At 38.8% G+C, this 17,605-nt stretch overlaps 1 protein-coding gene across 6 annotated transcripts in view; it reads left to right on the forward strand.

Annotated features, from left to right (window-relative positions):
- Sergef (secretion regulating guanine nucleotide exchange factor) overlaps positions 1-17,605 on the forward strand; it is a 224,670-nt gene that overhangs the window by 126,864 nt on the left and 80,201 nt on the right. For 2 of the 6 annotated variants that reach the window (XM_046438348.1, XM_046438351.2), the window contains exon 10: positions 7,526-7,562. The exons of the other annotated variants lie outside the window; for them this stretch is intronic. In XM_046438348.1, the coding sequence (XP_046294304.1) occupies positions 7,526-7,562 (37 nt within the window). The remainder of the gene's footprint in view (positions 1-7,525; positions 7,563-17,605) is intronic. 6 annotated transcript variants of the gene reach the window in all.

Raw genomic sequence — 17,605 nt, forward strand, 5'->3', positions numbered from 1 at the left:
CCAAAATATAAGTAACAGTAAATGTTGGCGAGAATGTGGGGAAAAGGGTACTCCCATACATTGTTGTTGGGCCTGCACATTAGTGCAATCACTTTGGAAAGCAGTATGGACAGTCCTCAAAAAACTAGGAATGGGGGCTGAGGCTGTGGCTCAGTGGTAGAGCATTTGCCTAGCATGTGTGAGGCACTGGGTTCGATCCTCAGCACCACATATAAATAAATGAATAAAATAAAGGTCCATACATATAAAAATATTTTTAAAAAACTAGGAATGGAAACACCATTTGACCCAGTTATCCCACTCCTTGGTATATATCCAAAGGATTTAAAATTAGCATACTACATTGATGTAGTCACATCAATATTTATAGCTTCACAAAACACAATAACTAAGCTATGGAGCCAACCTAGATGCCCACCAGCAGATGAATGGAAAAAGAAATTGTGGTATATTTACACAATGAAATATTAGTCAGCCATAAAGAAGAATGACTTTATGACCTTTGCCAGTAAATGGATGGATCTGGAGAGTATCATGCTAAGTGAAAAGCCAATCCCCAAAAACCAAAGGTTGAATGTTTTCACTGATATGGGGAAGCTAACCCACAATGCATAGGGTGAGGGAAAGAATAGACATTCAGTAGATTAGACAAGGAGAATGAAGGGAAGGGTGGGGAGATAGGAAAAGGAAAGATAGTAAAATGAATCCAAAATAATTTCCCTGTGTATTTATATGAAAACACCACAGTGAATTACCATCATGTACATCTATAAGAACTGTGCCATAATTAGAAAAAGATTTGTTTCATGCATGTTTAATTTTATAAAACTGGACTCTACTGCCATATGTAATTAAAGTAAAGAATTAATAAATGGAATAGTCTCAAAAAGCTTCTTCTCAGCAAAAAAAAAAAAAATCATTGAGATGCACAGAGAGCCTACATTTGGGGAGTAAATTTTTGTGCCACACACCTGTCAGATAGAGCACTAATCTTCAGTATATAGAAATAACTCATAAAACTTCACATCAAAACCCCCCAAACAACCCAATCAATAAATGGGCTAAGGAGCTGAACAGATACTTCTCAGAAGAAGATATACATTTGATCAAGAAATATATGAAAAAATGTTCAACATCTCTAGTAATTAGAGAAATGCAAATTAAAACTACTCTTAAGATTTCATCTCATGCCAGTCAGAATGGCAGTTATCAAGAACAGACAACAATAAATGTTGGCGAGGGTGTGGTGGAAAAGGCACACTTACACATGGCTGGTGGAACTACAGATTGGTGCAATGAATCTGGAAAGCAGTATGGAGATTCCTTAGAAAACTTGGAATGGAACCACCATTTGACCCAGCTATCCCACTCCTCAGTCTATACCCAAAGGACTTAAAATCGGCATACTACAGTAACACAGCCACATTAATGTTCATGGCAGCTCATTTCACAATAGCTAAACTGGAAGCAACCTAGATGCCCTTCAACAGATGAATGGATAAAGAAACTTTAGTATATATACACAATGGAATATTACTCAGCATTAAAAGAGAATAAAATCATGGCATTTGCAGGTAAATGGATGGAGTTGGAGAATATCATGCTAAGTGAAGTAACCAATGCCAAAAAACCAAAGGTGTCCTGGCCCATTCATGAAGGGTAGGAACCAGTCAGCCAGCTCACCAGCTGTTGCATGCTCTGGATGGCCCTGAACTGCTGATGACCACAGGGTGATTGTTGGGAGGAATGAGCACAGCTCCTGACCCTGCTCTCTCTTCTTGGCCTCTACCAAGTGTTTCTTCTGTCTCTGCCTCCTTGTGTTCATTTTTAGACCTACTTTGTTTTCCACGCCCTGATTTTACCCTGTCAGAGGTAGACAATATGGTAGTTTCCCAATGAGACAATAGCTATAACTATTTATTGCAATTTTGCAGCCATTCTCCAAGGAACAAACTCTGGGACAGCTTCTTGATCAGTCCAGAGGAGGGCATTCCTGGCCCCAGGCAGGATGTTTGGGCCCAGTAAGTCTAGGTCTCTCTCAATTTAAAAGCCCTTATAATTAATTGGCACTGGATTGCCAAATGTAAGGAACTGGATGGATTGAGTAGTTTATTTCCATCCTACATGTGAAAAGAAAGGGGTAAAACCCTTGGGAGGGAAGAAAGCTGGAATTTGCAGGATCACAAAATCTTGTACCTCCAGTACCTGTAAGATGTGGGGCAAGTTGCCTCTCTGAGCCCCTGTTATTTATTAAATGGCTAAGACCAAAGACTCTATCTCTTCTTAGGTTTTGAATAAGATTAAATAAGATGAAATAGGCAAAGCTGTTAGCCTGGCCATAAGCACTCAACAAGGGCCCGTCAGCTGATTTTAGAAATGGTTGAACTATACTGCTAAAGTACTTACAAGCAGCAGTTGGCAGTTACTTCACATTCATCTATTTTTTGCTTATTCACTCAATTATTCACTTAAACAGTGCATCTGGGATATATTTACTAGGTGTAAATATCTAGTAAATATAATATTTACTGGGATAAACATATATTTACTGTCAATCAATATTTCTCTTAGTCCAGCTGTATTTTGTAAGATCCAGCCCAGGGGAGTTGAGACTACCCTTTCAAAAACTGATGAAGCCTACCCTTTAGTAGGTGGGTCAGAGAGCTTTTTAAACTGCCTTTTGGGGGTTTGAAAATTCTCTGTACCTCTGACTCCTTGGACAGAAGGGCCCTGGACAGAGCAAGTTGTTCTAGCATTTGGGCAGCACTAAGACAGGACAGCTTTCCACAAACACATTTGTTCCCAACCCCACTCCATGGAAGGAGGAGGAAGCACATATCCCCCTTGTCCCAAAGGCCCCAGCCAGCAAGCTGGGACCTGCTTATAGCATATTGGTGCTCTGTTTCCTAGGACTGCCCTTTTTGTGGTCTAATGTCTTTTGCTGTGCTGGATCCTGGAACAACCCTATTTGTGCTTTTGTTGCTTCCAGCATCTCTCCATCTATAGTGATGCTCCCTTTCTGGCCCCACTGTGTATCTCAGGGCCTGTCTCCAGTTAAACTGAAGGGACCACCGTGCTACTCACACTTGCTTTAGGATCCTATGCCTTCCCTGAGTCTCTTCTTTTTGTATTGTCCCTCATCCCTCAAACCCCATGAGTTGCACTTGGGCTGTGTGCCAGAAACATTACTGGGCAGGCAGTCTGGTGGATGACTGAGAGGCACAGGTGGCTAACCCATGTAGTCTGTGAATAGACATCATGTGTAATAAGGGCCATAGCATTTAGTGCTGTGGGAATAGCCAGGGTGAGCAGCTGGCTGTACCTTGAGAGGCAGGGAAAACTTAACCAGCAGGTGGATGTTTGAGCATCCATAAAGGACTTGCCTAGACAGATCCATGAGCTAATTAGTGGGAGAATGGGATTTACAGCCAAGGAGAATAGAATGCATGAAAGCCTGAAATTGCATGATATTCTTAGAATAATACAATGTGATATGAATGGAACAGAGGGAATAGTTTTTTTGGAGTTGAGGGTTCATGAATAGCAGAGGAAGGAAATGAGTTCAGGGAGGTAAACAGAGATCTATTCACAATGACCTTGTAAGCTATACTTTGTATTTTAGACTTTGCCCAACCAGTGCTGAGAGACTATGAAGGGTTTTATATAGAAGCATGACATGGTCAGACTCATATGTAGGGATGGTGGGATGCCTGGCTGTAAGGGAATGGATTGTCCTTTAGCAATTATATATGACAGATGCTATTGTCTGATTTTTATTCCTGAGAATATTTTTATTCCTGAGACCCTAGAGGTTAAATGCTCTGCCAAAGGTCTCAGAGGCAGAAAGCCGAGGACCTAGGCTTCACCTGGCTTCTTGGCTCTGAATCTCATTCTCCTGGGCACATCACCATTGTTAACAAAGTCCTGTAGAAAGCTGCCTTCAGCCAGATGGTGGATAGATGCCGACAGGAGCAATATGAAGCAAATGGTCATTGATACAATCTTGTTGAAGGAATGTAGCACTGAGATTGTGTAGCCTGTGTTGTTCAGTCTCCTGACCTTGAAGCCAATGGAGAGAGAGCAAGAAGTAATCAGAAACTTTGAGCTGCAAGCTCTATATTGGCTTGACAAGATCTATTTATCACACCTCACTCATAAATTCAGAGGAGCATCTACTACCAGATGCTGGCATTTGTCAGTGGCTTGTTTGTGGAAGCCCCTGGTCCTCGAGGCTGGTCAGTTTGGTAGCCGACAACCCCAGGGTGAACCATGGCAGACAGAGGTAGATTCTTTTCTCTACATTTTTTAAGTAAAATAATCTTTTCAAAAAAGCAAAAATAATGTGATACAGTGGTAAAGAACACTAAGTTAGAGCTCAGGCAAACCTGGCTTTGATTCTACTGCTGCCACCTTAACTAGCTGTTTAATATTGAATCTTAGTCTCCTTATCCCTAAAGTGAGTAAAGTCAAACCTACCTGAAAAGATTATTATGATGATTAAAATGTGATAATTTTATAAAATGCCTTTGTATAATATCTGGCACATATGAATCCTCAATATATGATACCTTTAACTCTTGCTCTTAATACTACAACCACCACCACTACTGCCACCACAATTAAGAGGCATTTGGAAAATAGAAGAAAAAATATCTTATAGTCCAAACATTGTGATACAATTACCCTGATAATTTAATTATATTTCTGTCAAATCTTCTTTCCCCATTATTTCTAAATATACCAGATTTTATAGCTAGGCAAGGTTTTGTTTGCTTTTTTCTATGGTGGCAACTGTATTACAGTGATGTTTTCTTAATTTTTAATAGATTTTTCTAGATTTTAAGAATCGTGTGTAGAATTGAGGGACAGTGGTATCTGCCTGAGATCCTAGCCATTAGGAAAGTGAAGCAGGAGGATTACAAGTTTAAGGCTAGCCTCAGCAACTTAAGGAGGACCCATCTTGAAATAAAAAATAAAAAAAGGCTTGGGGATATAGCTCAGTGGTAGAGTGCCCCTGGGTTCAATATCGAGTACTGCCTCCCCAACCAAAAAAAAAAAAAAAATAGTGTGTAAAATTCAGAGAGTATAGAAAAGTAAAAAGAAAACAACCATACTCATAATGCCAATCTTATCCTCAAACCAGAAGAAATCATTGTTAACATTTTGGTGTATCTCCTTTCAGCCATCATTTTTATTAATGTTTTATTATGGAATTGAGACCATATTTTATATACACACACTTTTTTAGTGATTTTTCAGTTTACATGATATGATCATGAGTACTTCGCTATTATTCTAAGCATCATTTTCCCAGGCTGCTTAATCATCCTGCTGATGACTCTGTCATAGTTTACAAAAACACTTCATTATTATTAGACATCTAAGTTTTTCCCTATTCATTAGTCTGTAATGCTTCCCCTTAACAGACCTAGGGAAACAGTCACAAAACAGTCAGAAAAGTTATAATACACTCGTGCTATGTATATGGCTCTGGGTGAGACACAATAGGAGCCCTCAGAGCCAGTCTCAAAGGAGCTCAGAGATGAAACAATCTAGAACTATTTACTAAGAGTAAAATATATAGGGCGTTTTTGCCAGAGCTCTCAGAGAGACCATAAAAATTTATGTAGCTTTTTCCCTGTGGAACCTGGGATCCGAAAGGCACAGTTTATATACAGGAAGAAGCCAAGGAAACTTTGTTGCCCTTTCTCACCTATTAATATGTAGATGGCCTCCTGTGTTCAAATGCCCTCTGAGCCAGTTACCTTAGCTGCCAGGGCTTTTGCTGAGAATCTTTGAATTTACTTCCAAATGGTTTTTACTGGGGAACAAATAGTGAGAAGCATCAAAAAAGGAACTCTTGTGAAAGTAAAGAGAGTCAGACTGATTCTAGTCTAATGGTTTTTTGTTTTTAAATTTAATTTAATTTTCTTAATTGACAGATAAAATTGTATATATTTATTATGTACAACATGATGTTTTGAAATATATATACATTGTGGAATGGCTAAATCAAGCTAATTGACATATGCATCACCTCATATTTTTGTGGTGAGAAAATATTAAAATTAACTCAGCATTTTTCAAGAATATGATACATTGCTATTAACTATAGTAAATTTAAACAATATGAATGAACCTGAAGGACAATATGTCAAGTGAAAGAAGCCAAGCACAGAAAGACATATACCACATGATCTCACTTGTATGTGGAACAAAAAGGTTGATACATAGAAAGGTTGAAGTAGAGAAAGGAATTGTGGTTCTAGTCTTGGTTTTTGACACAGTCTTACTCTGGGACCTCAGGCAAGTTCTTTCCTTTTTATAAGCCTCTGTTGTCCTCCTGGTAATATAGATGATCTACCAGACCCTCCCCACATTAACATTCCAGAGTACCCAAAACCTTCTTCTTGCTAAAGTGAGCATCCTGATAAAATTCAGAGGATGCTTCTCCAGAGTCTAGAGTTTCTCTTAATTAGTACCTTTTATATCCCCAGTTATTTCCTCCTGGTAACAGTTGGAACAAATGGACACTGAAAGACAAGAAGTGGCTCTCCCTGGTTAGAAACACTAGATTCAGAATCCTGAACCATTGTATTTTATGTATTATATATTTGTTCTCTTAAGTACTTTGTACTTGTATTCATTCTCTATTTAGCAGATGTTAACTGAATCCTGGGCTTTGTACAGTTCATTTGTGTAATACAGAGATGAATGAGACTCAACCCTGTTCTCAAGATGTACATAGTCTAGTGAGCAGACAGCAAAAAAGATGCTAAGGGCAATAGGATGGTTGCTGCAATATTATGCTATGTATAAGAGCAAAATGACGGGAATGCTGAGTTTGCCTAGAAGCCACAGCAAAGGAAGTTTCTGTAAATGCTTTGGGGTTTTAAAGAATGAGTAGAAGTGTTTTAGGTAGTCAGTAGGTGGAGAGGGCATTCTGGGTAGAAGAACAAGCATGTGCAAAGTCCTAGAGGTGTAAGAGAATGTGTCGTGTTCAAAGAATTGCAGATAGTTCGTGTGACTGGAAGGTAAAAGGGAGAGTGGGCAGGTGCAGAAAAGTCAAGCATTTCTCCTCAGACCAGTCTATTTCTACAGAATTCTTTGCTCATTTTATCAGTCCAGATGAGAGAGATAGTCTTTTTAGTTTGGTTTTCAAAAGCTGTTATCTTTATTGCCTTATCTTTCCATTTTTAAAGTAACATATGCTCATTATAGAAAGTTTAAAAAATACAAAAAAGTAGGAAGAAAAAAATTCACTGATGGTCTGACTGGCTAAAGACAACTCTTTAACATCTTGGTGCATTGCTGTTCAATGTTTTTTTCACACTCTCTTTTTATGTAGCTGTGAATAAGTTGTAATTATAGTTTTAACCTTTGTATATGGTGCCTTTCTACTTCTTCCTAAATTTTGCCAAAAATGGATGCTAGTGTCATTAGAAAATAACTGTGATCATAAAATAATCTGGCTGAAATATCTATATATTTTCTTTTTCTAAGATAACATAATTCTTTTTAACAGGTTTCTTGTGGCTCAGAGCATAATTTGGCAGTAATTGGTAAGTAATTTTTATACTGATAACTGTGTTTGTTCTGAAATTCATGTAACAGAATTGGAGAAGACTCTTGGTTAACCAAAAACTAGGGTGCATATGTGTGTGTATGTATTGGGGAAGACTTGGGGAATAGAAGTCTGTGGTTGACCAAGAGTTGATAAAAGTAGCCCCTTTTCTGAAAAGTTCAATCCGCATCATTGGTCATCTTTTTAAGGTGCCCCAGCTGCCCTATTTGCCCCAGGAAGTAGCATTTGAGGACCTTAAAGAACTTACAGCCACAGGGCATTATTTGTGGATAGCCAGACATAAAAAGGGAGAGTGGATTGTGTGGCTTCTGGCTCTTTGAATAAATTTCTTCTTCCAAGTTCTTAGTTTGATTCTTTCTTGGAAACAGGGGCCTTTGCTTACTGTCCTCACTGCCTTGTATTTGGTAATACTTGGGACCTCACAAGCCTCTGGTCAATTGAGACTTCCTTTTAGCTGGCTCTGGATGACCCATGTTCAGTGTTTTCCTTATTAAACCTGTGAGCAATTCATTCAAGAAGCCTTTTCATTTTGTTCACAGGTATATTCAGTCTTTATCTCACAGTACATTAGAGAGACTATAATGTAGAGTACAACGTAGAGTGCCCAAGTTCAGTGCAGGCTTTTACTTATTACCAGTGTGAACTTGCACATTATTTAATTATTCCTCATCTTTAAAATGAGGATAACAGTAATGCCTACCTCATAGTATTATTCTGAGGGTTAAATGAGCTAATATATGCAAGGCTAACAGAATGGCACTTAGCTCCTAGTAAGGGCTTTAGAAATGTTAGGTGTTTGTACCTGATATTATTAGTTCAAGGAATTGCCCTTCTTTAGGCTTTAGTTCCCCATCTGTAAACTGGAGGGCATGAAACAGAAAACCAAGTTTTTCTCTAGCTCTGATCATTCGGGACTTGTTATAACATCAGTATTGCCTGCCTTGTGTCAGGGATTTCTGTTCGTATTTCTCTTTCCTAGCCTCTGACTTGGAATTTCAGAAAGGCAAGGCCCCTGTGATTTTCTTTTATTTCTTATTTGGTCACCCCATTTAGAACAGTGTCTGGCTCTCAGCAGAGATTCAAGAACTCTCAAATTGAGTAGATTGGTGTAGCTGCCTGGGGTAGTGGTAGTTTGAGGCATTATTTCTCAAGCCTACATATGATGTGCAAAGAGGCAGGAGCAAGGAGGCAAAGGAGGGAGGTTGCCTGCAGCAATGGAGAGTCAGAGGGGCTGGAGTCGAAAGAGCTAGAAAATGTAACAGCAAACCTGCATGCTTTGCAGCAGTACCAGACACTTTCTACTGGAACTGCTCCAGCCTGGGTATAATTAAGACAAGCTAATCAAAGAATCAAAGGATGTTATTGTTGCTGCTGCTGCTGGCACTGAACTGGGAGAGGGTAGCTTCCTTTGGGACTAGCACAACAAGAAGATTGAAGGCAAGCTAAATACAGGGAAGCAGTAGTTCAGACAAAGGAGGGAGCCAGTGCTAGCAGAGCACAGGGTGAACTGACATAGGCAGCCTGGGGCTGTAGAAAGAGCGAAGAGTGCAGTAGACAGCCTTGGTTCAAACCTGCTCCAGCTGTGTGTGTGAGCTTCCCTTCTGCACTCATCTATGTAATGGGAATGATAATTTCTCCTTGCAGAATTGTTGTGAAGATTGGGTGAGGTAAAGTATGTGAAATGCCTAGCATATATCTCTTAGCTGCCTTTGTATCCATCTATCCATCTATCTATCCATCCATCCATCTATACCATTTTTTCCATTTCCCATTTCCCTTGGTGGAGTGGGAGAAGGGAGAATCATTTATCAGTGTAATTGTTGTAGTGAAGTATTTCTTTGTTGGGAGAGAGAAATGAGACATTCTAGAGAGGCATGTCCAGTGTTACCCAAGTGAGGCCATCAGTGGCAGTAGAACAGGACATACTGATACGCTCAAAAGCAGATTAATTTTTTTGTTTTGTCCCAAATGCTCAGGGCCTGGCTTACAGTCTGTTGAATTGATGTTTCCAGGGTGAGGAAAAGTGGGCCTGTCACCTGACAATGAGCTGGGAGTCAGAGGCTCCCTACTACTGGAGGAATGTGGCCCCCAGTGGGTGCACTGCAGTGTACAAGCTTTGAAACCTAGAAGTGACAAGAAGCTGCCTATTAGCCTCACAGGAGACCAGCAAGAAGGAGAGACCCCAGAGGAGGAGAAGATTCTACCAGCTTAAAGCTATTTCTCACAGATAGCTCTTCCCCTCAATCCTGTTGCTATTGCCCACTTTAGACAGAATTCCCTGCCTTCAGTTTCACTCTCTGAGCTCTAGCCCTTCAGTGCCGGGTGCTGTATTCCGCTTGTGATGGGCACAAAATAGTTATAGAACAGACTAGAGCAGAATATCAAAGAAGCCAAACTTTGCTGAAGGGTAGAAGCAGCTTGGGTTAGTCAACTTTGTCACTATGACAAAATATCTGAGACAACCAACTTTAAAGGAAGGAAGATTTATTTTGGCTAGTGGTTGCAGAGATTTTAGTCCAAGATCCCTTAGTCCCATTGCTTTGGGGCTGTGGTGAGGCAGAACATCATGGCAGGGCTGGACACAGTGGCATAGGCCTGTAATCACAGCTACTTGGGAGTGTGAGGCACGAGCACCACAAGTTCAAAGCTAGCCTGGGTAACCTAAAGGGACCCTGTCTTAAATTAATAATTAAAGCCGGGGGAGGGGGGCAGTGCATTGGGAATGTAGCTTAGTGGTAAAGCACTTGCCTAGCATGTGGGAGGCCCTAGTTTTAATCCCTGGTCACACACACACACACCATTGCAGTGGGCATGCAGTAGAGCAAAGCTGATCTCCTCATTGTAGCTAAGAAGCAGAGGGGAAGAGAGCACTTTTGTAGCAAAGCCCCTCCCCCCAAACCCACTAAGCTATGAATCCATCAATGGATTAATGTATAGATGATATCAGAGGCCTCATGATCCAATCAATCACCTCCCAAAGCCTCACCTCTGAGCACTGCTGCAGTGGGGACCAAACCTTCAACATATGAGATTTTGGGGAACATTTCAGATCCGAATCATAACACAGTGATAATATTTAACAAATATAGTATAGGATGAATCAGCCTAGAAAGAGAGTTAGAAAAGGGTGAAAGGACATGATTTAGAACCTACTCCCTGTCTCAGAGAGTGGGCGCAACTCCACAAAGTAGATTTGTTGTACCTGTTTTACAGAGAAGAAAACTGAAACTCAGAGGTTAAATGGGTTAAACAGTTCACCCAGAGATAAAGAGCAAGTAAATGGTAGACCTATCTGCCTGACTTCCAAGACTGCTCTTTCTACTCTGTCATTTCCTATGGTCTGAAGCAGTAATAGTAGGTAGTAGTTAAGAAGAACACAGGTTCAGAGTGCCTGAATTCAAATTCTGCCCCTTTCACTTGTGAACTGTGTACCCTCATAAAAGGTAAATGGCTTAACCTCTCTGTCTTGATCACCTCAATTGGCTTTCATATATGTAAAGTAATAAGAACAATGCCTGACACAAAAACAAAAGCTGAATAAATGGTTAGTTGTTATTATTGTTTTATATTAAAAATGCAAGGGAGGTTCTTGCTCATCTGGCTGGTTCATTGGTTTTGCTTCTTTCTTTTCTTCCTTTCCACCCAGGATTTCTCTCCACATCTGACACAATTTCCTGATTGATTTTCATTTGTGGATATATGCTGAAGTCAGCAGAGGTGAGCCTTGGGATTGTGGCCACCACTTGCTCAGAAGATCCTGCCTCCTAAAGGCAGTCTCTCCACATCCAGCTGTTTTTAGGTCTATCACTTTCATGTCTAGCTGGATTGGCTCCAGCTGTTTTCTTGCCCAAGGAGCAACTTATTTTGGTCCAAATGGGTAATTTGTTTGCCTTTGCTCCTGATATGCAGTTGTTCAGCCTCCCCTTCCTGTAGAGGAAAAAGAGCTGACTGTGTTGCCTCTTTCCCCACTCCACACAAACCCTTGTAATGACTTCATTGGTGGCCTTTTCCTGGAGCACTAGGGCTTGCCAGATAGAAAAAATTGAAGGGTGGATATTGACTGGAAAATTTGATTCTTCCTCTTCCTCCATGCAAAGTCAGATCTTTTATAAAATAGAAGTTATAGTCCAGGCATAGATTCCTCCCGCCCTCATTTTATTATTTTCCAACTGTTGAACCTTTGTACCTTTATATGTATGGCAGAACATCTGACCTTGACCTGAAAACCATTAAACAGTGTCATGTAATAATTTAATAGAGAGAAATAACTTTTTTTTGGCACTGGTTATTCCTCTGAGAGGCAATACCTTCAAACCCCCTTGCTTTGTAGAGTGTTTTGTGGCAGGTTCAAACTTTAATGCTCCTATATACAGTGTGATAAGCAGAATATAAATGCTTCATATTATCACATTTAATCCTGGTAGCAAATTAATGAGTTGGTACTATTGTTGACCCTGTTTTCTAGATAAGGGAAGGTCAAGCTTAGGATGAGCAGTTTGCCCCACTCACATGGCACAGTTAGGAGAAATCTGTCAGTTCTTTGCACAGATTCTTCAAACCCTGTGAACTGCTACCCCATGCTGCTTCCTGCAGACGGGTAACAGTCTGGCTAGTTTTAAGGCCACCAGATAACAGTGTTTCATCTCTTCATTTCAATATTTAGTTCTCCTTCATATTGGCAAGTTCTGTATATCCAGGCTAAATCTCTTCTGCTTGATTAACCAGATAAAATAATGAAATCCATAACATTGTTTTGGAAAGCCACTTCTTTTAGGACGCATCTTTCCCCTTTCGTTGAATATTTCCACTTAAAAAAATTAATGTATTTATTTAATTTTTGAATGGTCAATATATGTATATATCAAAATTAAATCTAAAATAAAAAATCTCCCTCCCATGCTATTCTCCCATCTGTCCAGTTCCCCAAAATCTCTACCACATATATAACTAATGCCTATTATTAGTTTCTTCTATATCCTTATAATGTTTTTTATATATAAATTAACACTAAAATATGGCTCATCATTCCTTTTGCATCAATAGTACATGCTGTGCACACTTTTCAGTGTCTGATTTTTTTTTTTCCTCAACAGTTCATCTAGGGGACCTTTTCATGTTAGTATAGAAGGCTTCCTAGTTATTTTTTTTCACAGTTACACAATATTCCAAGTTCTTCTATACTATGATTTATTTCACTAGTGCCCTGTTCATGGATATTACTTAAGATCATTTCCAGTCTTGTGTTATTATAAACAGTGCTGTAGCGAATAACATTACATATGTATTATTCCATGTGTGGGAGAGTGTAGTTGTGAGATGAATTCCTGGAAGTGAAATTATTATATAAAAGAGAAAACTTATTTTTTTAATTTTGCAAGATACTGCAAAATTGGGCTCCATAGGGATTATATCTTTTTTTTTTTTTTTTACTCCCATTAGCAAAGTGTAAGAGTGCCCTTTTTGGCAGTTTCCTTAATAGAGTCTGTTAAGATTTAGATTTTGCCAATCTGATAAGTCAACTACTCAACTACTCAAGGTGGTTTTTGTTTGTTTTGCTTTTAAAATTGAAGTACATCGTATCTATAGTTGAGTGCACAAATATTAAGAGTTTGGGCTAATGCATTTTTAGACATGTATTTTACCTAAGAAACTACTACCCAGAGAGAGAACACTCCTAGCACCCTAGAAAGCTACCGCATGCCTCATGTCAGGCAGTAACCCATCCCAAAGGAAACCTCTGTTCTGACTTCATTGTCAAAGATGACATTTGTCAGTGTTTGAATTTCATATTAGTGATACTCTTCTGTTTTGTTCAGCATCATTCATGTTGGGCTGGGCATGGTGGCACACACCAGTAATCCCAGTGACTCTGGAGGCTAAGGCAGGAGGATAATGAGTTTGAGGCCAGTCTGGATAACTTAATGAGACCCTGTCTTAAAATAAAAAATAACAAACAAACAAAACATTCATGTGTGTAGCAGCAGTTCTTTTTATTGCTCAGTAATATTCCACTGTAGGATTATACCGTAACTTGTCCATTTAACTATTATAGAACATTTGGATTTCCAGTTTGGGAATTGTAAATAAAAGCTGCTGTGCACATTCTGTAGATACCTTTTGGTGAACATATACATCTCTTTATTTTGTGTGTATAACTAACAGTAGGATTTCTAGGTCATATGTTCAGCATTAGTAGATACTGTTCAACAGTTTTCCCAAGTAGTTGTAATCAATTTACACTCCCACTAGCAATATATGGAATGTTCCAAAATGAGCATTCAATTTGTGCTATGTCCTTGCCAGGTATTTTCAATCTCATAGATTTAGGCCATTCTGATGAGGGTACAGTATGGAGTCTCACTGATTTTTAACTCAAATTTCTCTTATAACTAATGTTGTGGAGTAACTTTTCATACTCATATAGGTAACTTGGGTGGCTTCTTTTGTCAAGTTAAAAAGACTATTAAGTCTTTGCCCATTGCTTTAAAGTGGGTTTTGTCAGTGTTTTTTTTTTAATTTGTTCTAATTAGTTATACATGACAGTAGAATGTACTCTGACACATAATACATAAATGGAGTATAATTTCTCATTTTTCTGTATAATCACACTGAGCATGTAATTCTATATGTACATAGGGTAATAATGTCATTATTTCATGATTCATGTATAATTATTATTCATGATTCATATATAATGTCATTATTCATGATTCATTTTACTATCCTTTCTACCCCCATACTCCTCACTTCCCTTCACTCCCCTCTACCTAATCCAAAGTAACTCTATTCTTCCAACTAATTATGAATTAGCATCCACATATCAGAGAAAGTATTTGGCCTTTGTTTTGGGGGGATTGGCTTATTTTGCTTAGCATGATATTCTCCAGTTTCATTCATTTGCCTGCAAATGCCATAATTTCATTCTTCTTTAAGGATGAGTAATAGTCCATTGTGTATATAAACTACATTTTCTTTGTCCTTTCATCTGTTGAAGGACACCTAGGTTGGTTCCATAGTTTAGCCATTGTTAGTTGAGCTGCTATAAACATTATGGCTGCATCACTGCAGTATGCTGATTTTAAGTCCTTTGATATAAACTGAAGAGTAGGATAGCTGGGTCAAATGGTGGTTCCATTCCAAGTTTTCTTTTTCTTTTTTTTTGGAGGGGGCAGGGGTACTGGGGATTGAACTCAGGGGCACTCGACCTCTGAGCCACATCCCCAGCCGTATTTTGAATTTTCTTTAGAGACAGTGTCTCACTGAGTTGCTTAGTGTCTCGCCTTTGCTGAGACTGGCTTTGAACTTGCAATCCTCCTGTCTCTGCCTCCCCAGCTGATGGGATTACATGTGTGTGCTGACCGTGCCTGGCCCATTCCAAGTTTTCTGAGGAATCTCCATACTGCTTTCCATAGTGGTTGCACCAATTTGTATTCCCACCAGCAATGTATGAATGTACCTTTTCTCCACGTCCTCACCAACATTTATTGTTGCTTGTAGTCTTAATAATTGCCATTCTGACTAGAGTGAGATGAAATGTTAGAGTAGTTTTGATTTGCATTTCTCTAATTGCTTAGAAATGTTGAACATTTTTTCGTGTATTTATTGATAGATTATATTTCTTCTGTGAAGTGTCTGTTCAGTTCATTAGCCCATTTATTGATTGGGTTGTTTGTTTTTTTGGTGTTAAGTTTTTTGAATTCTTTATATATCCTGGAGGTTAATGCTCTATCAGAGGTGCATTAGTAAACATTTTCTCCCATTCTGTAGGCTCTCTCCTCACATTATTTTTTCCTTTACTGAGAAAAGCTTTTTAGTTAGAATCTATCCTATTTATTAATTCTCGATTTTATTTCTTGCACTTTAGAAGTCTTGTGAAGGACGTCAGATCCTAAGCCACATGGTAAAGATTTGGGCCTACTTTTTCTTCTAACAGGCACAGGGTCTCTGTTCTAGTGCCTAACTCTTTGATCCACTTTGAGTTGAGTTTCATGTAGGGTGAGAGATAAGGGTTGATTTCATTTTGTTACATGTGGATTTCCAATTTTCCTAGCATCTTTTGTTGAATAGGCTATTTTTTCTCCAGTGAATGTTTTTGGCACCTTTGTGTAGCATGAGATAACTGTGTTTCTGTGGGTTTTTGTCTCTTTGTATTCTATTCTGTACCATTGGTCTATAAATCTGTTTTAGTGCCAATACCATGACATTTTTGTTACTATGGCTGTATAGCATAGTTTAAGGTCTGGTATAGTGATATCACCTGTTTCACTCTTCTTGCTAAGGATTGCTTTGGCTATTCTGGGTCTTTTATTTTTCCAAATGAATTTTGTGATGCTTTTTCTAGTTCTATGAAGAATGTCATTGGGATTTTAATAGGAATTGCATTAAATCTGTATAACACTTTTGGCAGGATGGCCATTTTGACAATATTAATTCCACCTATCCAGGATCATGGGAGGTCTTTCCATCTTCTAAGGTGTTCTTTAATTTATTTCTTTACTGTTCTGTAGTTTTCATTGTAGAGGTCTTTCACCTCTTTTTTAAAAATTATTTATTTATTTATCTTAATTAGGTACATATGACAGCAGAATGCATTTTGATTCTTTGTACACAATTGAAGTACAACTTTTCGTTTCTCTGGCTGTACCCGATGTAGTGTCACACTCTATGTGCAGTCTTACATGTACCTCGGGTAATGATCCATCTCATTCCACCATCTTTCCTGTCCCCATGCACACTTCCCACCCTCCCTCCTCTTTGCCCAATCACAGTTCCTCCATTTTTCCTATGCCTCCACCCTCCCCATTATGGATCAGCATTACTTATCAGAGAGTACATCCGGCCTTTGGTTTTTTGGCATTGGTTACTTCACTTAGCATGATATTCTCCAACTCCATCCATTTACCTGCAAATGCCATGATTTTATTCTCTTTTAATGCTGAGTAATATTCCATTGTGTATATATACTAAAGTTTCTTTATCCATTCATCTGTTGAAGGGCATCTAGGTTGCTTCCAGTTTAGCTATTGTGAAATGAGCTGCCATGAACATTAATGTGGCTGTGTTACTGTAGTATGCCGATTTTAAGTCCTTTGGGTATAGACTGAGGAGTGGGATAGCTGGGTCAAATGGTGGTTCCATTCCAAGTTTTCTAAGGAATCTCCATACTGCTTTCCAGATTCATTGCACCAATCTGTAGTTCCACCAGCCATGTGTAAGTGTGCCTTTTCCACCACACCCTCGCCAACATTTATTGTTGTCTGTTCTTGATAACTGCCATTCTGACTGGCATGAGATGAAATCTTAAGAGTAGTTTTAATTTGCATTTCTCTAATTACTAGAGATGTTGAACATTTTTTCATATATTTCTTGATCAAATGTATATCTTCTTCTGAGAAGTATCTGTTCAGCTCCTTAGCCCATTTATTGATTGGGTTGTTTGGGGGGTTTTGATGTGAAGTTTTATGAGTTATTTCTATATACTGAAGATTAGTGCTCTATCTGACAGGTGTGTGGCACAAAAATTTACTCCCCAAATGTAGGCTCTCTGTGCAGCTCAATGATTTTTTTTTTTTTTTTTTTTTTTTTTTGCTGAGAAGAAGCTTTTTAGTTTGAGACCATTCCATTATTCCATTTTTTAATTCTTGATTTTATTTCTTGTGCTTTAGGAGTCTTGTTAAGGAAGTTGGGGCCTAATCTGATGTGATGAAGATTTGGGCCTACTTTTTCCTCTATTATGCACAGGGTGTCTAGACTAATTCCTAGGTCCTTGATCCACTTTGAGTTGAGTTTTGTGCATGGTGAGAGATAGGGGTTTATTTTCATTTTGCTGTAAATGGATTTCCAGTTCTCTCAGTACCATTTGTTGAAGAGGCTATCTTTTCTCTACTGTATGTTTTTGGTGCCTTTGTATAGTTTGAGATAGCTGTATTTATGTAGGTTTTTTATGTATTTATGTAGAAGACATCTCTGTGTCTTCTATTTTGTACCATTGGTCTACATGTCTATTTTGGTGCCAATATC

This window comes from Marmota monax, unplaced genomic scaffold, assembly GCF_021218885.2.
Source record: "Marmota monax isolate L192 unplaced genomic scaffold, Marmota_monax_Labrador192_F-V1.1 WCK01_AAM20220418_F8-fsc00061, whole genome shotgun sequence".
Classification (NCBI taxonomy): Eukaryota; Metazoa; Chordata; class Mammalia; order Rodentia; family Sciuridae; genus Marmota; species Marmota monax.